At 38.8% G+C, this 25364-nt stretch overlaps 1 protein-coding gene across 1 annotated transcript in view; it reads right to left on the bottom strand.

Moving 5' to 3' along the window:
• The window catches only part of gnai2a (guanine nucleotide binding protein (G protein), alpha inhibiting activity polypeptide 2a), a 62803-nt gene that overhangs the window by 9269 nt on the left and 28170 nt on the right, over window positions 1-25364 (bottom strand). The window contains exons 2-4 of the mRNA XM_073876198.1: window positions 15962-16004; window positions 11115-11255; window positions 4879-5040 (exon numbers count right to left, since the gene is read on the bottom strand). Coding sequence (XP_073732299.1) covers window positions 4879-5040; window positions 11115-11255; window positions 15962-16004 — 346 coding nt within the window. The remainder of the gene's footprint in view (window positions 1-4878; window positions 5041-11114; window positions 11256-15961; window positions 16005-25364) is intronic.

Here is a 25364-nt window from a genome sequence, read left to right as displayed (position 1 = left end):
TGTAATAAAAACCATATAGATCAGTCCTTACAGGATTTTGCTATTTATTTTTGTGAATTTTGCGATCAAAATGACTGATTTTGTGGCGGTAATTTCCTGAAATTTGCACAGAAAATGGCGCTCTTTTTTTGGATATCAATGCCAGAAAATGTATATTAAATTATTATGAAGTTCTCAAGTAATTAAATAATTAGGTAAACAGTCAGTGATATAATCAGAACTGAGAAACAAAAGAAAAAAAAAATACAGTTTGTTATTTGATTATCCTAGACCAGTGGTTCCCAAACTTTTCAGCGTGCGGCCCCCCTTGTGTACGGTGCATTCCTTTGTGGCCCCTCAAAGAAAATTTGTGACAAAAAACTGTTCTAAAACTCAAAATTTTAATTAAAAAACATTAAATTACACAAAAAAGTAGTGCTTTTGGTTAGTAGCCTTATTTTTTTTAGGTTTAACTACACAGAATTCATGATAAATTAATGCATTCACGCAGTAGTTTTAAAAACTGGTTTGCTAGGATGATTTAAGGAAAATGTTATTAAAATAATTAACCACTTCAAGCTGCATAAGTATTTAAAAAATGTTTGATATAAAAATCAATCCTTATCGTCAACACTGAGAAAGGTGAGTCGCATAATCTTGTTTTTGTTTGTAGGGCTGCTCTTTAAAAAGTTTAAAAATGACTTACCTACGATAACAAACAATAGAAACAAGTCTAAAACTACTGTTTCCCTATACTGTGCATTTACTTGTGTGTTATTATTATGTGTGTGTGTGCGCGCGTGTATGTGACCGTTCAAGTGCAAACCCTGAAAGGAGCTCAGTTCGGTCCTCATGCGCTGACAGGCGGCATGTTTGCTAATGCAAAGTTACTTTTAAAAATAATGCATTACAATATTAAGTTACTCCCCAAAAAAGTAATACTTACGTTACTTTTGCGTTACTTTTCCCTACTTGGCTGAGGCTTGATCTTGGCTGAGGCTTGATCTCTTTCAGGCCTTGCAAGTGTTTTCTCAAATATTAATGTGTAAATTAAAAAAGTAATGCGTTACTTTACTCAATACTTCAGAAAAGTAATATTATTACGTAATGCACGTTACTTGTAATGCGTTAACCCCGGCACTGATCAAGATGAGTAGAGCATTTGTTCCAGTATTAAGCCAATAATATATGGCGTGCAATATAATATTCAACTTTTTCCAAATAATAACATTTTGAAAGATGGCCAAATGCATTATGTGGTCAAATATATTTTAATTTAATGAATGCTAAACTGTATAACTGTCTCTGGATTAATCACGCTGTAGCCTTTTTTATCTCACATTATAAAATCATTTCAACTCTAATCGATATTTCTATTTTTTTATTTATTTTTTAAGTAGCCATAAAATTACTCCAATGTTTCCCAAAATTCTTTGTAAAACCACAGTGATACATCAATACTCATCATGTACTCTTGAGACCATGTGTGCTTTTGAAATGCATTACTACTCATTTAAACTTGTGGATTGGCACAAATTCAAACACATCCTAATGTGGATTTGTAGCCACAACCATGTACAAGTTTGTATTCTGCTTGTGGGACTTTCCATTTTCATAAATAGCTTTTAATGTAAGCTAAAGATAATTAAATAGTACAGACAAGACTTTACCACAAATAATTGTCAGATTTTGCTACTCTATAGTGATTTATATGCAACATGTCCCTGTGAAAAGTAGAAAAACAGGTGTGCACAGTCACACACAGTTGTGAGGGTGGGGAGGGTGTGGTTTTACCAGGGTCAGCCTCTGTAAAACCACATTTTTCTCCACCCACTCAAAAAACACACTGAGGCTGCACACGGTTATATAAACATCTTCTGAACCAAGTGAACACTAAATATTGTCATAACTAAAATTAGCACTCCTCCTCTTTTTCCACCGACAAATGACATCAGCGTTCCTTTGCAGATTTTAGACTAAATCGACCACCGAGTGCTTCGCCTAGCTTTGATTGTGTCAGAGTTTATCTAGCATGGGACAAATTATAGGCCAACCTCCGATTAAAAGCAATTGGTTTCTTAACGCACTGTTAACTGCTAGCACCAGAGTTTCTGCTCGCTTACACAAATCGATCTGAACCCGTTTGCTCTCACACGCTGCACAACTTTCTACCACTTCTGCATTTAAAGGGCCAGTTTATATTTGACTACTCACCCCCCACCCTGGTTTCTTACAGTCACATCAAGAGTTGGTGTCTATATGTAATTGTTGAATATGTTTTTATACACTGGAGACGGAGTGTATCATTCAGGGGATAAAGAAACAAATCACATATAGTGTATGCTCTTAAACTGTGAGATCACATAGCAAATTAGTTATTCAAGCTTATTAAAACATTAAAATAAGTTCAAATGTAAAAACTTCGACCAATAACAAAACTATGCCAAAAAAGCTTATAAAAAATATTATAAAGTGCAAAAGTGTAAAAAGTGCAAGGTGCACAAAACTAGCACTAATGAAGGGTTAAATCCAAAATTTTGCACCGCACTTCTGCACCTTTTTGTGGCCTCTGGATTAGGGATGTATAACGATCAATCGCGATTAATCTATAGCAGAATAAAAGTTTTTGTATGCATCAAATATGTGTGTGAACTGTGTATAATAATTATGTATATATAAATATGCACACATGCATGTATAATTTTAAGAAAAAAATATATATTTACATATTAAGTATTTATATGTAATATAAATTATACATAAATATACAAATGCATATACACATGTAAACATTTCTTAAATATATACATGCATGTGTGTGCATTTATTTATACAAAGTTATTATACAAAGTTCACACACATATATGATGTATAAAAACTTTTATTCTGCTATGGATTAATCATGATTAATCGTTATGCATCCCTACTTTGGATAATAATTTTTTTGTGAACTTTTGGGCATTTTTTCATGTTCGGTTCAATTTTGTCTTATTTTTAATTATGTTTGGATCTACGAACAGATAGAAATATTAGATAAAAAAAACACATTTAGGATTTTATACTATTTTTAGGTCACCAATCAAATAAGTATGTTTGTAAAGCTGGCTATATTACCAACTTATTGGAAATGCAAATTGTGACCCTTGACCACAAAACCAGTGTCAAAATACTACTGGGACAAAATTATCAATTATTCTTTAATGCCAAAAATCATTAGGATATTAAGTAAAGATCATATCCATGAAGATATTTTGTTAATTTCCTACAATCAATATATCAAAAAGATTTTTATCTACTATGGACTACTTTAAATGGCAATTTTCTCAATATTTCTATTTTTTTGCATCCTCAAAATCCAGATTATCGTTGTATCTCTACTAGGGATGTTAACAATTAATCGATCTTCGATTAATTGTCGATAAGAATTAAATCGATAAAACTTAACGATTGTCGAAAAAGCAAGCACGTGTGTCCGGCGCCCGCGCAAAGCACATACACAGCTGGTGAAAAAACTAACCAAGCGCGAAGAAGTTAAACTAGCCATGATCACAATGATGCTCGATGCCAAACACACACTTGGGCTTTTTGTCCTCATTCGAGACGAGGCTGGCTGCTAACGTAACAAAATTGCATCCGCAGAGGATCTGAGAGGGTCCGATGCCGAAAATCTAAACACAGTTAGGATACTGAAAGCAAAGACCCTCTTCAGGGAAGCCTGCAAGATTAGCATAGCAGCGCTGCTAACGCTGCTTTACACAGGGAAGGCGTCCAGAAGCCGTTTTTAATAAACAGATTAAAATGAAAAACTAAAATTCTGGCAAGAAACTGTTAAATGTAACTGTAACTGACTGCCGTTACACTCTGAACTCCCGCAACATATATCATTGATCATCATCATGACTGGCTGAGGCGCTACACGCTAAACACTGTTGCGGGTTTTCTAATGGAAGGCTGAAGTCTTCATAACATAAGCATCTTTGCTGAAAGTACGCCGCAGGTCTAAAGCTGAGGTAACGACGGGAAAAGTGCCCTTTCGTGTGCTTCTTGGATATAATTACAACAAGAGGTGTATCGACGACTCAGAAAGCGAGGTGAACAACTAGAAAAATAACACTTGATGATAATGAAACTTTTATTTTGTCATGGATGCATGTGACTGTGCGGAGTGCCCGTTATGAGGCGGAGTTTACTGTGTCTATTAGTCATTATATTTCGTTACGAGATTAAATTGATGATTTTTATCAAAACACCAACTACATTGACTCATTTTACAATCCCACTAGCATATTATTTAGACAAAATAAAATCTTTTAATTCGCGTGAGGAAGCTGGCGTTTTTTTGCACACTTTTATGTCATTGGCTATATGCCACTGCTGTAATGGCTTATTGCACTATTACTGTTAACGATTATTCGATTGCTTGATTGTTAATTTAAATGATCATCGAATATGGGAAAATGCATAATTTGACATCCCTAATCTCTACCAAACATTGTCCTATCCTAAAAAACCATGTGTCAATGGAAAGCTTATTTATTCAACTTTGATGATTTATAAATCTCAATTTAAAAAATGTTACCCTTATGACTGGTTTTATGGTCCCGGGTCACAATACATTTTTTAATTACCATTTAACTCAAATTGGCACAATTTTGCTCCCCAAAAAACGAAACACACGCATTTTTTACTAACATTCTCAGACTTCTTGACTTTTTTGTGTCTACTTGTGTCGACTTTATGCTCACCTACACAAATTCCCAAAATGCTACAGTGTACACTCCCTACTGCATTTTAGGCCCACAGGTTGAGCATTTTGCGCTGATTTTGCTTGCCTTGAATAATGACAAATTGCCACTGCTGAATATGCAGACAGATAACAAAGCGGAAGTGATAACTCACTATGCAGCAGAATCGTTGAGCTGATACTCTCTTGCCCGGGTGAAGCAGCCCTGTACCCCTCCATCAGCCCACAGTCTCATAATGACATTGGACAGGTCATCTGGCAGACTGCCCTGTTCCTCTGCCGCCCCGGCCAGTGCAAACAACTGACGGGCATCATCCTATAAAACAAATGAACAAACATTCATTCACAAATCATGCAAAACTCAGATGTTATGTATATTCATAGGAAAATGTATTTATCTGGATGAAATATTTGCATGTGCCGATGTAAAACTAACAGCCAGAATTTTATTAGCTAGCATGTTGTGACTGGCTTATAAAACGTTGAATGGATGATTTACAGAAGTTTATTTGCCAGAAGGGTCAAAAGTGCAATAAGCAAATGCAAGCTGTAATGTTTCACAGTCATATCTCATGATGTGCTGTTATACACTCATGCCTATTTGTGTGTCTGTCTTCCACATGTTTTCTATTGTGGCTGTCTCCAAGATACTAAAAAAAAAAAAAGTCTACCTACATGTCTGCCTCTCTCCTCCCATAGAGCATGCTGCAGGAATGAACCCTCCAAAAACCCTTCCCACTTAAGAGCTGAACTAGGTCACTGGAAGTCAACCCTGGAGCGAAACATGGGAGCCGCGAGCAGAATTGATGGGCAAAGAGTGTGACAGCCTACCCTACGCTTCTTGAGACATAATGAATTCTTAAACTATGTGCTACTGCAGATTACAGAGATCGTAAAGGTGAAACGATACAAGTGTTGCGTAAGTTAAGAACTAAAGCGGCTTGTAAATTCAAAGAAACACTAAAGTATAAATTTCCAAATGGGAACATTGCCTATTGTTTTACTAGCTGTTGCATGAAAGTAGCAAGGGCGAAAAATATGAACAGAAAGAGGACGAGAGGGTTACGGGCTCTTAAATCATTTACGACTAAGCAGAACAGGAAAGAAGGATAAAGTTAGATAAATGAAGAGGTACAGTACACCGCAGAGGTACAGTTCACCCCAATGGAGGCTGTTTTCCACGTGTTAAATATATAGCACACTGTTCAAAGTGGCATCTGGTAAACATGTGCACACACGTTTACAGATTTATTTCAAAGCGCATGAGCTGATGTTACATTTTCTGTCCTATGCAATGCAGCAAATAGTTGATAATTTTAAAGTTAACCAAAAATGTTATTTACTTACTCATATTTTTACAACTAAAGATTGTGTTGTATAACAAGATTGTATGTTTGCATTTTTTTATCGTTTTTCTTTCAGCATTCATTCAACCCTGGTGGTTCGCAGGGGAATTGCAGGGGGTTTGTAAGTTAATAAAAAATCTTTTTTTCCGGACTATAAGTCGCTTTGGAGTATCACATCAGTCAAAAAATAATTTGAAGAGGAAAAAACAAGTCGCACTGGACTATACAACGCGTTTACTTAGAAAATGATTTCACAAAATCCAAGCGGAAGAACAGACATTTAATCTAGAAAGGCAAGTTATTCAACTAAACAGAAAAGCAGACTGAATAGGTGTCCGTATATGTTAAAGTGTAACATAAACGGGTATTTACACGATACACAATAGCATACAGAACATACCTAGGGGGCTGAATAGGCTAAATTAACACGACAAGCCAAATCAAGTTCAAAAAGGTCCGAGGTCATTCCACATCACTGAATCCATTGAATTACATAAATACAGGAGCAGCATAGAGCGGACTCTCGCGGCTGTACATGGTAATGGTTTCTCTTGATTCATATGAAATCATTTTGACCTATTAGTCGCACCTGACTGGAAGTTCCAGTACTATGAAAAAAGTGTGACTTATAGTCCGGAAAATATTGTAAATACATAATTTGAATATAAAAAATCTGAATAAAAAACATTTACTAATAAAAATTTTTATTTGTTAAATCTGCATGTCATGTGACCCAAGTTCTGGCCTGCTTTTCCCGCCAAGCGTGCCGCACAAGCCCTGAAAAGTGAAGCTAAAACATAACTTATAATACTAAAACAGTGACAAACTTTTTTTGATAAATACACACTTTTATTTAATGAAGGTTTTAATTGTTTATTTTAGAATATCCAGCCGCCGTTGCAGGCGCGCAATGAATCTTGGGATATCCTCGACTGTTAAGGATCCATTCGTTCTATCCTTAACATCGCGGAGAAATGAGGACGCATTTTGAGGCTTCATTCTAAGCATCCTTTGAATTGGGACGTCCTTACCAGCCTCAAGTCGCGCTGCTGTGACGCAATCGGTCTTAAAATACGTCCTTAGAAGGTCGCAGCCTTTGAATTGGGACACAGCCTGTGAGAGCGAGGGCAGGGCCTTGCTTTCGCGGCTTTACTTCCTGCTCACTACTGCGCAAGACTGGTCCCGAAATCGCTACTGCGCAGACTCGAGACCCAATAGAGTTTGCGTAATTCTACATGACTACGTTCAGTTTAATTCAGTACATTAATACTTTTAAATCAAATAAATTAAAATGAAAAGTAACTATACTTTTTTAAAAAAGTAACTCAAATATTAATGTGTACTTTAAAAAGAAATGCGTTACTTTACTCGTTACATCAGAAAAGTAAAATTACGTAATGCATGTTTCTTGTAATGTGTTACCCCCAACACTGGGTTTAAACTGCTGCAAACTAATATTACGTCAGAGTCCACTGCTCGTGTTGTTAGTAAACGTGTTGCACAGAGTTTTGTATATGTAAGGGCTTTCTCTGATACTTCAGAGCAATTGATAAAATACGCTTGCGCAATTTTAAAACGCTTCCAAAATGAAACAAAAATGAAACAATTAAAGCCTAAAGATAGTAATGTACATTGTGTGTTCGTGCTAGAAGTCACATCTGATGTAAAAATATTGTGCTCGGTACATCACATTAGATCAATAGGCGGAGAGTAAGCGGCGTTTTGTCGCTGTTAGAACGTATTCAACTACACTGAATGTGTCTGAAAGTGGACGAGCTTAAATGTTTCATACCCGGTTTACACCTGTATTTAGCGTCATCCATTTACTCTCATCGACCATAACATATTTCAATACAAGGTATAAACAGCCCCAAAAAGATGTTAAGATACTAAAGGAAGTTTCTCTCTCTTTCTCCAATTAAAGATGATGGAGAGATGTTGTTATCCTCTCTAACAGCTCTATTCCCAGTGCTGAAATACAACCATCAGTCTCCCTTCACCAGTCTAATTAAACTGTACACTACCATTACACAACACTAATAAAGAGCCTGTGTGTTTAAAAGAGCTATATTATAGGGTTTTTACTTGTAATGTTGAGGTTTCTTGCACCAAAACCACATCTGAATATTCAAGTTTTCAAAACAAGCAAAATCCTGTATTTTAGATGTGTCCCATTTAAACTATGTCTATTTTTGGGCTTGTATTGCTTATGTGTGTTGTGTTGATATGTAGTTACGTGGATGTATTTATAGTTGATATGTGGTGTTGATATGTAATTAAGTGGATGTATTTACTATGTATCACACCAGTGTCAAAGACAAAAACGTTCGTTCCCAGTTGACGTAAGGTCAGTTCGTCCTGACCTGGTTTAACCCATTCAGATTTTTAAAACTGTTCTCAGATCAGGGAACCTCATCTGTGTTCATCTATACGTTCTGTGGTACAGAGCCGCAGGTGGGTCAACTATATTGAACATATTGCTGCCCTTCAGCTGTTTTCAAGATCCTTGCTGAAAACCCCCTGTCTCTCTCTTACACTTAATCCTTCATTCTTCTTCACAGAAAATAAGTGTTTGGTAAAATAAAGGATCGGCAGGATAAAGGAAAGATCAATAGTGTTATGTTAAAAATGCAGTTCACTGGAGAACTGAAGGACATCCTTAAGGACGGGTTAAGAGCAAACTAGTATGCTTCTTTTTATGTACCGTGTAATATCATACTTTTGTGTCACATAAAAGCAGCAAACTGTTGCATGCAGGGTTCCCACACCTTAGTTAACTTCAAATTCAAGGACCTTACAAGGACTTTCTTGGTCCAAAACCCTCAAATTCAAGGACTAAATGTGGGGACACATTTCAAGTGAGAGCAAGGTTACATTGCGTTACCTTTTAAAGGTGACATAGAATGATTGAACGGGGTATTTATCCTGGTTCTGTGATGTGACATGTAGACAAAAATGTTTTTGTTTGGGTCTTTAATGCCTTAGAAGCTTCCTAAAAACCTCTCTCAGATAGCTCTATTAGGGTGGGGGATTTTAAACAAGTGGTTTTGCACCTATTTGGCTCCCCCTACTGGCTTAACTTGCAATCTCATTACTGATTGGCTGACTTTGCTGCCACTTAAAAAATTTAGCCAATTATTTTAAAGTGGAGGGGCAGTTAGATGCCTGTGATGTCATAAGCATCAGTTTTTCAGATTGGGCCATTTTCTGGCTGACATTTCTAAAAGAGGAATTTCTGTGAGACTGAGATGTTTAGCATGCCTAGCACTTTTTGTATGTTCGTGAATGTGGGTAGACTACCATTATTCAACAAAGACAAGGTAAAAATGGTTTTTCATTCTCCGTCCCCTTTAAGATACATTGTTACAGTTCCCTTTCGAGGGAACTCGTGCTGCGTCACTGCGGTGACACTTTGGGGGCGCATCCAGGGGTAAGTGCGTATGAATGTGTATATCAAATTCAACCAATGGTGAGGCTAAACGACAAAGACAGGAGCTGTTTCTCAAAACCAAGTACGCCAAACTCGGACTTGTGTCCTTCGTAGTTCGAACTTGCAAGTTCAGACTTGGAAGAACGAACTCCTGACGCGAAATGCATTCTAGGAAACTTCGCTGTCATAAGTCCACGCAAGTCTCCTCTGATGCATCCTCGATAATATGGGCGGATCAAGAACACATCCGGGGATTTTATGTGAACTTGGGCTTGATGCGAACTTTGAATTGGAACAGTACTTGGGCCGCGACTGATGACGTTTCACAAGTCTACAAGAACGCAAGTACAGATAAGAACGCATATTGAGAAACGGCTAGGGTAACGCGGGAGCCAGGAAGTATATCGCTATCTGAAATATTGCCAAAGACGGCATTACAGAGACGCAGGAAGTATGGCAAGGGAGACAACAGTTACGTACGTAACCCGAGACGCTTTCATGTGACAAACACAACTATGCAAAAAAGCATTTTGGTATGAATCAACATTCACATACAGAAGATATAAACATTTAAAGTAAACAGTTTAGCACGTGTGCTTAAAAGGCTAGAAGTTTTATGATATTATCCTACACTACGGGAATAATATGGATTTTTTCCAGAAAACTTTCAACTTTCAAGCACTTTCAATGACCTGTATCTATGTATGTATATTTTCTAGGGATGCACCGAATCCAGATTTTTTAGGTTCGGCCGAATCCCGAATCCACCGTTTAAGATTCGTCTGAAACCGAATCCTACTCGCATCCTTATTCCATTAACACAGTAAAACACATTAATGAAGTAAACAACGTCCACAGCAATGTATTTTCATTTTATTTAATTTTAACTGTACATTATGCCAGGATGACAAGTTGGAAAAACTATTTTGACAATTACCATAATGAAAGCGATGCGTTGCAACACGTTCGTTTTTCCAATAGCAAGCAGCTCCGCGCTGAAAACGATTATATTTAACTTTGAGTGCAAAGCTCCGCTCGTCAATGTCAGTTTTCACACGGCCGTCCAATTACAGTGGAGAAGGGCGGGACATTACCACAGCAACCAACCGGCTCACAGCTGAAGCGTCACAGCTACCAAGCGCTCGGCTGAAAAACAGCTGGCATTTGGCGTCCTCAAGGCGTTTTCAGCTGTGTTTAAAAGTTTTGGTGTGTCCAGCCCCTAAGGTTCACCGAAAGAAAAAGCTCATCTCCACATCAGCACCCGATGTGTGTAATCAACGGCCGCGTGACGTCAAACAGCGTAGCGCAAGCCTAGGGTTCGGTTCGGTGGAAAAAAAATCTAGGATTCGGCCGAACCCGAACCCCGTCAAAAAGCCCAGTATTCGGCCAAATCCGAATCCTGGATTCGGTGCATCCCTAATATTTTCAAAAACTTCCCAGGGCCTTGAATTATTTCCCTAGGATCTGTGTGCAGTACAGGCCCTTGTAGGTCATTCACTGTGTCATCTGTTCTCTGTCAGAGAGAAGTTGGATCACAGGACACCAACAGACCTCTGAGACGTCTCCTGTGTGTAATGCTTAGGAGTAAATGTGCGTGATTTATGTGTACTCATCCGCTCTGGCGCTGTCCTCATATTCGATCTTGAGGTTGCTCATTGCTTTGATGATAGCCATGATGGACTGGATGGTGTTACTGAAGACCACAGCTCGATACTGTTTGCACTCTTCCTCCGAGTAGCCGTCCTCATGGATAATCCTGGAGAACGCAGCAGTTTTGGGACATATTCGATGTATAGCCTAGCATTGCATTGCTTTGACAATGTTTTGGTATAAACACAGCGTAAAATAAGAGAGAGAAAACTGCCTAAATTAATTGTAGTTTCTACAGGCTGGCATAGCGGATGAATTAATTTGGTGTGCTGGTGGAAATTGGTTTGCAGGTCTTGTTAGACCACAAGACTACTAGAATTATTTATTATCAGTTCTGGATTATAAAAACATGGGAACATTTTGTCATCCAGGTCAGGACCAAAGAAACAATTAACTTTTTGTTGCAAGTAAGAGTCAGACAGCATACATACACTTTAATCTCACAGGGTACGATGAAAACATACTATCCCTGTGTTTCTAGACTTGCAGCTATAAAGGATTAACTAGGATTTACAAGAGGAGATGTGATTTATCACCGTTACACTGCGTCTTAACAAGGCACAATGCAACAGTGACAACTGTTGGAGAATTAATGCTTTAACTCCTACATCAGAGTATGTGTGCTGTTGTCGACTAGTAGTCGTTTTCCATCATAGTGATTAACGCGGGATTTAAAATCGCTTTGGGATACAGAGGTGCAAGAATTACAGCTGAGGTCAAGGTCAGATAAACAGTGTATTAACTGCTGTCAGCGACCCGACTGCACAAACACGTACTTTAACAGCTGTGTAAGACGTCAATAAAGGAAGCTGCCTATCTACAGTAGACAGCCCTTTTAGCCTTCACAGGCAGGCACATATTTGCTTAATTGCATGATGCTTAAAACTTAAAAATGCAGTCTGGGTAGTAAGACACTAGAGGTTTGGAAACACATCCTCTAAGTGTATCTGTCTTACAACACTAATGATAGCCAATTTATGAATGAAGCATTCTTTTGAATCATTCTCTTGTTATGTAATGATTTGACAATTGCTCATCGGTAACCTTTAATTGAAGATTATATTTTAACAAGAATACTTGAAGAACTAACAATTCAGTTCAATTCAGATTTATTTCTATAGTGCTTTCGAGAATTTTGCAACGCTGCTTTACAGAAAATATATATGTGACCTTGGACCACAAAACCAGTCATAAGGGTACATTTCTTGAAATTGATATTTATACATATCATATGAAAGATAAATAAATAATTTATCTTTCCATTGATGTATGCTTTGGCCGAGAAACATTTTATATATTATAGACCCCTTCAAGGTTTGTAAACATTGAATGACTAACGGGTGCGCGCGCAGCATGGGGTCAAACTGTTCATACCATCCAGGCTTTATAATTTAATCTAACAGGGCTGAAAAATTATGACTTACCTCAAATGAAGTGAGCACTACAAACACAAGCCTCTTTGATATTTGCATTGTTCCAAACTGCATGTTAATTGCTTGCAGCTGCAGATGTTGTATTTTTTGTTTTTGAGATATAGCATGAATCGTGAAAACTTAACGGAAGACCTGGTCCGATTTTCACAGCCCACGACGTAAGTAGGCATTTTTGACGATACCGAATAATACGCAACTCAATCTGCTGTAATGGCTTTTCTGACCCCAACACACAGCCACCGCTAGCCTAGCTTAGCACAAAGACTGTAAGTAAATGGCTCCAGCTAGCATACTGCTCCCAATAAGTGACCAATTAAAGGACAAGTTCAGTATTTTACACTTAAAGCCCTGTTTTCAGATTGTTTATGATGAAATAGAACGGTTATGACTGAAATTTGGACATATGATGCTGTCCTGAGAATTTTCAAGTGTTTGTTCTATCACCTCCCACCTCTACAATGGGTGTATAGGTGCACTGGAACAATCCTTCCTAAAATGCCTTAAACTTTCGTTTACAAAGACTTGAAACTCACCGAGTGGTCAGGGGTGTTCACTGATATGCTCACACAAAAATCGCTGCAAAAGAGATGGTTTCCAACAGGTGTTTTAGCATTCGTTGTAAACTTGTGGACCTAATATACGCCTCACACCCGTATATTCTTCCGTTGAGAGCTTGAATAATAGACACTCCAGCCCAGTTGGTGGCGATAATCCGCCTTTGCAAATTGCAAGAATACAAACAAAGTTCCCGGCGCAGAGTAATACCGTACCTCACAGCACATCTAATACAAGTCAATAGAGTTGGAAAAGCATCTTTTGCAGCGATTTTTGTGTGAGCATATCAGTGAACACCCCTGACCACTCGGTGAGTTTCACGTCTTTGTAAACGAAAGTTTAATGCATTTTAGAAAGGATTGTTCCTGTGCACCTATACACCCATTGTAGAGGCGGGAGGTGATAGAACAAACACCCGAAAAATCTCGGGACAGCATCATATGTCCAAATTTCAGTCAAAACCGTTCCATTCATCATAAACAATCTGAAAACAGGGCTTTAAGTTTAAAATACCGAACTTGTCCTTTAACCCCAACATTTTCCTATTTATATGTTGTGGTTTTTATAGTCACATGGTTTACAAATAACAAGGTCATATGAGACAAATCACAACATATAAATAGAAAAAAACATTGGCGTTATTTTGTCACTTATTGGGAGCAGTATGCTAGCTGGAGCCATTTACTTCCAGTCTTTGTGCTAAGCTAGGCTAACGGTGGGTGCTTCAGACATTGTTAAGGCACACCTGGAGACGAAAAAGGTATTTATGGACTTATCTAACTCTGGGGGATACGGTGAATATGCTACCGTACTTTCCGGACTATAAGCGGCACTGGAGTATAAGCCGCATCATTCAAAAATGCGTCATTAAGACAAAATAACACATAAGTCACAGTGGACTATATGTCGCGTTTATTTAGAAAATTATTTCACAAAATCCAAGCTGATGAACAGACATTTAATCTGGAAAGGCAAGTTATTTAACTAAACAATAGCAGACAGAACAGCAGGCTGAATATATGTCTGTACGTTAAAGTAATATTATCAGTTATTTAAACGATAAACAATAGCATACAGAACTTACCTGGAAGTTTGAATAGTCTAAATTAACCGTACGCGTGAAGTTCGCATACCGTAAAACTTCAAATAATAGCCCAGGCTTTTATTTTCCCAAACCTATTGTCACACCAGGCGTCTAAAAGAGACAGGCGTCTATAAGAGACAGGCTTTTAATTTAATTGTTCCAGCATGACAGCAGGAGATTACCAAATATTACGTTTTATTTATAATTTGAATGTGTTTAACAAATTAGTTTGTATAAGAATATTGTCTTAACTTATTGGCAGCATAAATAAAGCAAACGAGTATATGTTTTTTTTATTGGTAGTTGCATGAAATCTTACCCAGATACAACAGTGCTATTTTCTGATTGGCTATTGTGTAGCCTCTTTCTTTTCTTTTTTTGGATTGGCTCGCTCGACTAGAACTCCAGGGGAGACAGGCTTGATAGAGAGAGCGGCGCGGCCAGATACATTTTGGGCGCTGCAGCATATTAAATATGATAAATAGTGTTTCCGCGTGAGAAATACAATGTGTGGCGGAAGTGCATACATGACAAAAGACTGAAAGCCCGGCTATTATCAGACCGGAAAACACTACCGGCCCACCTGGAAAAGTCCCGACTCTCCCGACTGCCACCTTGCTACTGTCCTCATCACTTCAATCCTGACGACGAACCTTGTTGTGTTGTCATAGTGATGAGTAACGGAACGATTGCGTCTGTCACGTGACATCTACCGGTAAGCAAAACTTTAGCGTGTGCAATCTGCATAGCACTGGCTTAAACAGACAATCTGACGGGTTTTAGAATATTAAATACAACCCGAAACTAAAAAACTGACCAGGCTTTTATTTGAGACAGGCGTTTATTTACCCAAACCTGTCGTCACACCAGGCGTCTAAAAGAGACAGGCGTCTATTTGGGACTCGGCTATTATTTGAAGTTTTACGGTACTCGCCTCTTCACATTACTGAATCAATTGAATTACATAAATACAGAAGCCGCATATGGCGGACTCTCGCGGTTGTAGACGGTAATGTTGTCTCTTGCCTCATAAATGTAAAAATTAATTTATACTGACTTACAAGGTGCACCTGACTATAAGACCCAGCACCAGCCAAGTTATAAAAAATTGGCTTATAGACCGAAAAATACGGTAAAATCCCCAAAAGTCGGCGTGTTCCTTTAATATACCCATACAATACAATGTATTTTTTGGCTAATGATACAATATATCCATACTACTTTTTGTGGTCCATAATCACATATTACCATAAACATAAAAAAGATGCTCATAAAATACAAAGAATATATAGTGTTATTGCAAATTACATGTACATTAGTAATGGCAAATGTAAAAACAGTAGTCTGTGGTTTGCTATGGACCATTTAATTCATAGTGCCGTCAAACAAGTAACTATGAAATTTTCTCAATTGTCTGTACACTTGGGGATTTCAATGTAGACATTTAATTAACCAACAAGTCAGTTTTCAAACCGGTTTGGTTAAATGAATCAAGTGAACAAAGCAAGCGATTCACTAAATGAATCAGACTGGAATTCTGCTATAAATGCGTGTGTGTGTTTGTGTGTACACACAAAAAAAATTAACCAGCTGTTATGGACATGTAAATGGTTGTGTGTACATTTGTGTGTAACTTATTATAACTATTATTGTTTAGGAGCAAAGGTGCAGCTGTTTCTCTCTCAGATTCACACCAGTGTTAACTTAGAAAGTTTGAAAGGAGAGAAAAACGTCACTCACTTCATCTGTTTTACGATGGTACTCTTCCCGGATTCTCCAGCACCTGTGACACAAACACAAAATAAACAATAGGCGTTAAAACACATGCCCCTTCACTAATTTCTTCCTCAGACAGGAAAGCAAACTGGATGTCAGTGCTTTTTATTTCTGTCTACTCAGTCTTAGCACTAATGCCCACTCTGCAGTTTGTGTGTGTGTGTAGTAGCCTATACTTCCAGTAACTAAAGTATTGCTGACTTCAGCTCTGAATCTTAAGCATTCCATCCTCTTTCTCTCAGATCTGGTGTTTATCAAGTTTGGCCTTTAATGGAGATGTCTGAGTGCTTCACAAACAGGAAACAGGGCCTTTTCGGGTGGAAAGGGGGGTTATTTCAACAGGCATGCTGTGTAGGCACGCTGCTCATTTGACATCTGACTGCCTCATTTTAGAACATTATATAAACATAACGGCTATCAGATAACCCTACACCAATCAACAGGCTTCCGTACACACGAGTACCCTATAAAATCTCAAAAACAAACAAGCGAGTCCCTGAATCTCACGCTGAGTGACACGCGTGTTTCCAGCAAACGCCGCCAGGCTTCTTACACAACTCTACAAACACACACACATCATTCAACCGAGCAAAAAATGATGCAATCCCACCATGAATCTCTAAACCAAATAGCATCAAAACAAGAAAAAAACATTTATGCATTAATGCAAGATACATATACGGTATAGTGCGTGCCAAAAGATGTCCTACTGGGTTCAACATCTCTCACGGCGTGAGCACACCTGTCAACGTGCCTCACACATGCTCACACCCACTTGTTTTGATTGCAGAAACGATTTCCCACTTCACCAGCTGCTGTCAACACTTAAAACACACAAATTCTCATCTCCAAGGTACGCTGGGACGCTGCGCGTACAGACTCCAGTTTTGAGCCGCCGCAAACACGTCAGCTGCTTGTGCCTGCGGCTGCATATTGACACCATATAATCCGTTACAAATGATGCTCATGTATCTCAAGGAAAAAGGAGGCGAAGTTTGTGAATTCAGGTGGTATAATAAAGTAAACAAGCTGTGAGCGTACCAGCATTGTACTCAACCCCCACCAGGTACTTATGGGAAATTTCCCCCATGGTAACATGAATGAATCACATCTATTGTATGTTAGCTTTAAGCTAGCGGTATGCACCTGCAGGATGTGAACATGTCTGCTGCAGTTATTGTCTCTGAATAAAACATCAGGCATTGTCGCACTTCCACCGAATGTGTTTTGGGTCACAACACAAACAGCAGTTACGTTTCATAGGCTGTTGGAGAACCGTAGATACGTACAGATGAGTGAAATCCGCTCCTGAATTATTAAAATTTCTTTGATTTAGCCAATTATGGATATAGGCTTCAAAAATGCAATATGTGCCTTGCATTCTGCAAAACTAATTTTAAATGGTACCAACAATCCCACTGGGACAGCAATTCGAATTTTTTATTTTTTGTGGAGTTAGCCCGCTAGTAGGGTCGAGAGCTTATATTACATTACACTACGGCCTGTATCTTCAGGAGACAACCAATTAAACTAGACCCGTTTTCACAGAGCTCATGAAATTCACAATGCACACATCTCACTGGAGGATTTGCTTTTTTCACTGCTAAATAGGAATACAAAGGAAAAAAACACCATTTGGTCTCTTCTGGTTTTGTTTTAAACCCTTTTCACCCCCCCCCCAAAAAAAAATCTGTTTATTGCTGTGCTGCCAGAATTTAGCTTTTGCATGATAAAAGCGCACAGATACAAAATGAGCCCATTTACTTTAATACACATTCCTGGTTTTTTTGTTCACAAAGTGAACTTTACAATGGAAAAAATATTTGTTTTAATAATACACATGTGTAATAATAACAAATTAATTTTGCGATATAAAAAACAGAGTATTGTATTATTTTAATCAAAATGTAATAATTGGCTCCGCCTCTTGCTTTTCTGATGATGTCACTCAGACCAAGGTACTATATTATAGGGATGCACCGAAATGAAATTCTTGGCAGAAACCGAAAAAGAGGGATGTGACAGATCACATAACTCACGGTTCGAATTACATTACAGTTTTTAAGGCACGGATCAGATCATTTGTCGGATCAGATCATTTGTCGGATCAGCAAAAAAGGGTGGGAAAATCTAATAACAAAAAGAAATTGCAAACATTTAGGGTTAGGACATTGAGTAAGGTCTGAAATTAGCATTAGGTACAGAAATCGATTTAAATGAATCATAACACTGTCTTTATTGTATGAATTAAATATAATTATTATTTTTTTAGAGCTACATAAATGATTTTCTCTTTGATTAACATTAATGACACAGACATAAGTACGTTAATTGAGGTTACTGTCTCTTTAGCATACATACACTTAAAGGCGGAGTCCACGATGTTTGAAAAACGCTTTTGAAAAGGAGACGGGCCAACTACCAAAACACACTCATAGCCAATCAGCAGTAAGGATCGTGTCTACTAACCGACATCCTTGCCAGGTTGCATATGTGTGGGGCGGGTCTATCAACAGAAGGTCCAGATTCTATTGGGGTAGGGGCGTGTTTGTTTAGGTGATTTCAAATATCAACATTGGCTTTCAAACATCGTGGACTCCGCCTTTAAGACATAAACACGTTTTTATTAGAAAAAGAATACTGTGGAGATCATTTTGTTTGTATGTGCCCTGTCAAGAACAGAAAGATTTCATGTTCGCTTGCTTTTTAAAATGCGTCTCTCCGTGTATGCACTACTGAGTGCACTTAAACAAGCGGACACACACAGACGGAGGGCAAATTCCAAATCTCGCAGCATTAACTGCGTTACATAAAAACGTTATGTTGTTTTTCATTGCTTTATTCGCCATATGTATGTTAATGGACTACAGTATGAGACACAGTAGCGCGACTCTCTCTAAAGTTTACACATCAAGAGTTCTGATCTTTGAAGGGCATAGTGATGATCACATCTGAAGGTGGACCGGACACATTCAACCACATGTGTGTCTGTGCGTACAGAAAGCAGCTTACTTTAGCGCCTTTTTGCTGTTAAATACGGCCACGCCGTTGCGGTTTCTGTTTGTGTCATCACAACATTTCGGCGGTATTGTTTCGTTGATAAAAGTCTTTCGGCCGAAAAACAAAAATGCTCTTTTGGGCCATTTTCAGTGGCCGAATATTCGGTGCATCCCTAAAATTCAAGTGTTTCTTTTATAGTCTCAATGTCTCATTACGTGGTCATGGTACCTCAGATCTGAAGGCCGGAGTGGGTGTATGAATGACAGCATGCTTTGAGCTAATGAGAGGTGCAGCCAAGCGGTCCAGCGGTGTGTGCCTGTGAGCTCAGGTGTAAACTTCTGATCCAGAGCCAATGTGTCTGGCTATAGTTTACAGAGTCGGTCATTATGGTCTCAGGTTTACAGGTTCACAATGAAGAGAAAAATAATTCAGTTTCGTTGCTGCAGCTGCGACCCAGGTTTTCATGGTAAACATCTGCCTCTGTTCTCTATCTCCATTTGTCTTGACATTTCTGCCGGTCTTATCCTCATTTCACCAATTTACACATCTCTTCATTCTATTATAAAATAAGTATGTTCTTACTTAAAAAGAAAAGATTTTGTGTGAATATGATCCATTTAATCACATTCAAATGGACTACAGTTCTTGTTCTCTCTCCCTCTCTTATCCGTCACTTGTCTTACGGGTTTTTGAGCATTCGCCGCTTTCGCAGACAGACCGCAGCTCTCCACCCTTAGTGGTGTGTGGTTGCTAGGCATTCGTTCCTTTCTGCCTAAATTCTGGGAATCTCCAGGCCTTCGCAAGCAGAGCGTGATCTCTCTCACTGTTCAGTTAATAAATTCATCTACCTTCTGTCCACAGACTTGTCTCAATGCAGCATTATTCATCTGATTTAATGGAAGACTTTAATGCAACTATGTTTATTTAATAAACGCATGACTACCTCTGTCTGCAGTATACTTACAGCATATTTTATGAAATACACAAATGCAAATGACAGTTTTCTCATCATGATGTGACTCTGCTATGAGAACCAATAGCTTTTTTGGCCTTTATGGAGTGTGACAACTGTATACTTTTATTATATGGAAAAGAACATCATAAACATAGAAGCGTTATATAATTTATGTCCAATTATAAAGGTGGAAAAACAAATAATTTACAAAAACCAATACCGTATACACCCAAACGTTGCGCGGGGGCCCATGATGCACAGCAGACGGGTGAGTGCAATCACTTTTATGTCCCCATTTTTATCTAATAAATTAATAAAACTGTCAGCTGTTTATTAGGCTGTCAAAAAATTTGTCTACTTATTTATAGCTTTAATTTTATTTTTCTCACCCAGGTCGACAAATCTCTGTGGTCTGAGGCTTTTAAACTCTCAATCAATAGTATTTAGAGGTATTGTTCTACACACGAGTGAGAAATCTAAATGCGCCGCGCATGTGTTTGATGGTTTCACGCTGTACCGCACACAAACGTAACACTTCAAAACACAGACACACACTAAATGCAAACTGTTGAGCGCAAGTGTGTAAGCGTGTGAGAAAGACAGAGAGAGGAGATGTGATCGACCCAGAAGGAAAAACAAGTAGGGCTTTCTGGAAACCGCATTAGCGTGAATCTGAATCACATCTAAACCACTTCCACAAAGTATTAGTGGAAGTAACATGTTGGGAAAAGCACAAGAGAGACTTTTCCTTGTCCGGCTTCTGAAATGCCAAAGAGTCACGTGGCCATTGTCCCAGAGTTCCCCCTTTTCTTACAAGGAGGGAAGTTCATGCCAGTTCTAGGGCCATCCTGCTCTCTATAGTCCTTATGGAGCTACACATGTGTGTGTGTGTGGTGTGTGTGTGTGTTTGTTCAGGGCTTGACAAGCAAAGGACAAAGAGGCCACTGTGTATGTGGCTCTGGTGGTGTGGCCAGCAATGACTGTTTACCATCATTTAGGTCACAACAATTACAGCTGAACCAGACTCATAAACATGTACAGACTGCCCTGTTAGATCCCCTAATCCCTCAGGCTTCTATCAGTGAAAAAAACTCAATTCAGACAGAAGGTAGCAACACAGCTTATCGGTTCACTCGCATAATCAATACGGCGACAGGTGTTTACAATTAAGCATGCATCAATACCACTTGTTCCATTACAGATACAATTTCAATGCCAGAATGATCCGATACTAATGCATTTTTCTATTTCAAATTGCACTACTATTTGGTATAATTAAAAATTTCAAAACCAATTATCTTAAGAGCACTCATTTTATTGCTAAAAACAACATTATTTTGTTATTTGGTCTAATACAATATGTTTGTGTGGTTTATTATTTTTCCCATACCATACATTTTTGTAGCTCCAGATTTCACGCTCTTCCTGTAACGCACCGATCTGAAAAGCACTGTGTCCTTGATTGGCCAGCTAATCTGTACGTTGTCTTTGATCTGAATACCTCTGACGTCAGACGAAAATGTGACGCTCCTTACCATGTTTGAAAGATTCGCACACAATGCAATGCTAACAGGCTGTAAGTCCGAAGCGAGAGCATATATGATAATGTCGGTCTTCTCCAAGTCATCAATCCCAGGAAGTAACTGTTGCCTACAATTAGTTTTTTGTTGTAGTCCAATAAAAGAGATTTACAATGGAGACAATTACTCACGTCCTCGTTTACTTTGGGGTATGTACCTTTTGCATATCGTTAAACTGTACTAATGCACACTTACACACCAAAGGAAATGTATAATCGTGAATCGGACCATCGTTGCTCTTTAAAGTGATTTACGAGTAACAAAAATCTCAGTGTTCTTAACGAATGAATTTGCCCTTTTAATAGCTTTACAGTAACAACCACGGGTATGGATTTGGAACGGCTCGATATCGATCCCAGGTATTGGATCTGTGCATCCCTCCAGTCTACATTTATCCACTTGGGATTTTATTAAAAGTTAAGCTCTGAAAGTTTAAAGTGCAGTGTCAGATTTTAGATACTCAGTGCCAGCAGAAATGAACTTCTAATCAGGCTGCATTTATAACACAGAGAACCGCCATAGGGTTATTGTATTATTTAGAGCGCTTATGTCTTTGTTCCTAGCCCCCAAACTGTCTTGGCCTGCTTGCGCTGCTCTCACCAGCTTGATCTGGTATTGCAAGCGCTCAATTGGTGTAAATTGGTTAATTTTTTTCACTGCCTTGGTTGGTTTCCTCCCGTACTATTTTCTGACGTTTTATCTCATGTCCATAATGCAGGAAGTTACGCAGGAAATTATGTCAAGACAGCAGGGGTGCTAGACTTAGTCATGTAAGAGGCTATTCACACAGAAGATGTACTTGCAAGCGTATGACAAGACAGAGTTTCTCTTTCGGTTTAAAAATATACAGCTGCACGTCTGACCTCAGTGTACATTGCACATACACATTTCTGTCAGAGATTCTCTTGTAAAGAACTATGGTCATTTTCAAACCATACTCATGAGTACTCATAACTACGATACTCATGCCTATTCCTACAGTTTGTAGACAATGACCCTTTACGATGAGACAATATGTTGTGTGAGTTTTCCTGTAAGAGTTAATGTAACAGTGTGGGTGGGGAGGAAACTGGACCAAACTCAAGGGAATATGAGAACAAAGCGTCTGAGCCCAAGCATTTCCTCCAAATCCCATAAGGACAGAGTGATAGAGAGAGGGATGGTGCCAAGAGCTCCTTCTGGATCTAGCAGTTCCTCGTCTGTGGTTGAGCAGACCTAGGATGTAGGAGGGCCATAAAAATAGGAAAAATGAACTATCAGCATAACCACTGACAGAGTTATGACTGCATGATGAGGAGTGTAGCTTAACTCATACTGAGGAATTAAATACTTTCACGAAATATGACAATTCAAGAAAAGACATTTACTGGATCCTGGGTGAATGCAGAACATTCACATGCAAGAAGAAAATGACTGCGTTTGGCAATAATACAGTTAGCACAACTGGACAAAGGTGACAGAGAGAAGTAAACAGGTAATGAAATAAAAATGCCTCCAAAAGCAGAGAAATCAAGATGCAGATAAATGCAAGAGGTCTTTTAGAAAAGCGCCAAGACTGAGAGAAATGAGTCTGACAATGAGAGTAGAAAATTATACATTTATTTTAAGAGCATACGGAGCATTGGCATCTGTCATGAGCAATGAGTCAAGGGTGTGAAATGAGACGTCACACAAACATCAAAACACCCAAAAGACAGAAGAGACAGCCGTGTAAATGAAGTCTAAGAGGTGTGACTAATGTGCATGACGCAGGACAGCGGGTGGCAGATCTGACCCAAGAATCAAGAAGCATGACGATCATTCTCATGACCTGTGACCATGTGTCCACACAACACATTACATCAGGACCTCACAATCAATAAAAACAAAAGGGTGGAAGATTAAAATACTCTGTTTTAAGCCTCAGATTACAGCATTTTTCGTGTTTATCTTCATTACACTGGTAGCAACATCTGTATCTGTCTTCTCCTGGCCCATGAGATCTTTAATTAGAGAAGCACGGTGTTGTCTAAAGACTGTAAGAGGTCCACTGAGAGGTGTGTTGATGCAAATAAAGCTCTTGGTTGGAGGTTGTGCGCTGGGTAATATCTATTAAACACCTGCCTTTTTGCCCAAGTGAATAACGGTATGAATGGCAGGACACAGTGCAACACAGGTCTCATTAATCTAGGCAGACAGCAGAAGGACATAGCATTGTGCGTTTAAGAGTGTGTGTGTGTCTGAAAGACATCAAGCACCAGTTCTCAAGGCCTTGAAATCTCCTAGCAGGCAGCAGATCTCTTATGAGTACTCTAGCTTTCCTAAATCTTAAGAAATCCTTGTATACAAAATACCTAAAAACACATCAGCCATGTCTAAAAGCGTTACCATCAAGGCTCAAAGACACATTTACAGCCTCAAAATTGACCTCTATCATGAATATACGCACATTAGGCCTGTGTGACGGTTGTCATAACCACCGTACCACCGCGGTGGGGAAGTGCGACCCGCGTTGGGGAAGTGCACCCTGCGGTGGTGTGCACATCACAAACTATGAAAAATATATAGTACAATCTCGCCCAGTGAGATGTCTTCAAGTTAGTGTTTGCGCAAACGACCAGCAGTCTTGGAGTTAATGCGCTATTTGCAAGGGAAGGCAACTGTTCGGGCTCGGCTCGAGCACCCACCGAAATGGCCAAGCACATATGCACAGTTGCTTCACATTTACTTCACATGTCGCGTCTAAAAACAAGCGAAAAACGTGACCGCGCCGCTTTCCTCCTCTTCAAAGCGTGTGGGCGCTCCAGAGCGTCTCTGTTGCCAAGTAGCCTAAGCCTTGCTTGACGCTTGCTTGGAGCGATGTGACGAGCACCCACCGGTGGAGAAAGAATTTGGCGCCTTCGAACATGCATGTTTGTTAAGAACTGTATGTCTGATCCTTGTTTACATTTTTATATTTTAAAATACATGTATGCATTATATAGAAGACCCATGTAAGACAGATCAGTTAATGAGATCTGCAAATTTACAGAGTACTGATCGAAAAATAGGGCTGCGCAAAAAAAATAATAGATTTTTCGATTAATGTCACCCTCTTTTTTTGCCTTGCGCGATGTTACCAAGGAGAGAGAGGCGAGTCTGTCATTCATTCATTCAGTGCTTAAAATGGCGGTTTTAGGTGCTACATCGATGTTGATGCCACCTTCACATAAAAAGTCAGACGTATGGAAGCATTTTAAATTTCGCAAGCAAGACAACGACGATAGTTTTGTGGCTTTTAAGTTCTTTTTATTAATTACCCACTTGTAAACTACTGTTCACTGTTCTTTTTTTAATATAGTATTTGTATTAAATCTATATCGAGTTGAATCGAGAATCAAGTATAAAAACCGACACGAGAACTGGAATCGAAAATTGAATCGAATTGATTCGATCTGGAACATCTGAATCGATACCCAGCCCTATCAAGAACCATAATCGGCCGATACGGATCTATGGCTGATCGATTGGAGCATCTCTAACAGACAGTACTTTTAATGAAACAATGTCAAAGATTTTTTTAGCCCATGTTTAGTATCCCAGTGAAGGAAGTTGTACAGTCCTGAGATGAAGTACTGTTGATAACAAATCCGTGGAGGGGGAGCCTGAGAATTTGACTTAATCTCATTGCTAATCTCACTGTGAGCAGACCCAAAAGACATTCCAGCTGTAAGCAAGAAAGAAAGCGAACGTGTATGCATGCATGCCTGCCATTTTTAAGCATATAAAGATCAATCGTTTACGTGAACTCTTGTATGCGACAGCTTCCTCCGTGTGAGAACGCACCGATTCGTCGATTAAAGAGGATGCTTTC

This window comes from Misgurnus anguillicaudatus, chromosome 14 (assembly GCF_027580225.2).
Source record: "Misgurnus anguillicaudatus chromosome 14, ASM2758022v2, whole genome shotgun sequence".
Classification (NCBI taxonomy): domain Eukaryota; kingdom Metazoa; phylum Chordata; class Actinopteri; order Cypriniformes; family Cobitidae; genus Misgurnus; species Misgurnus anguillicaudatus.
This window is presented reverse-complemented; position numbering and strand designations above follow the sequence as displayed.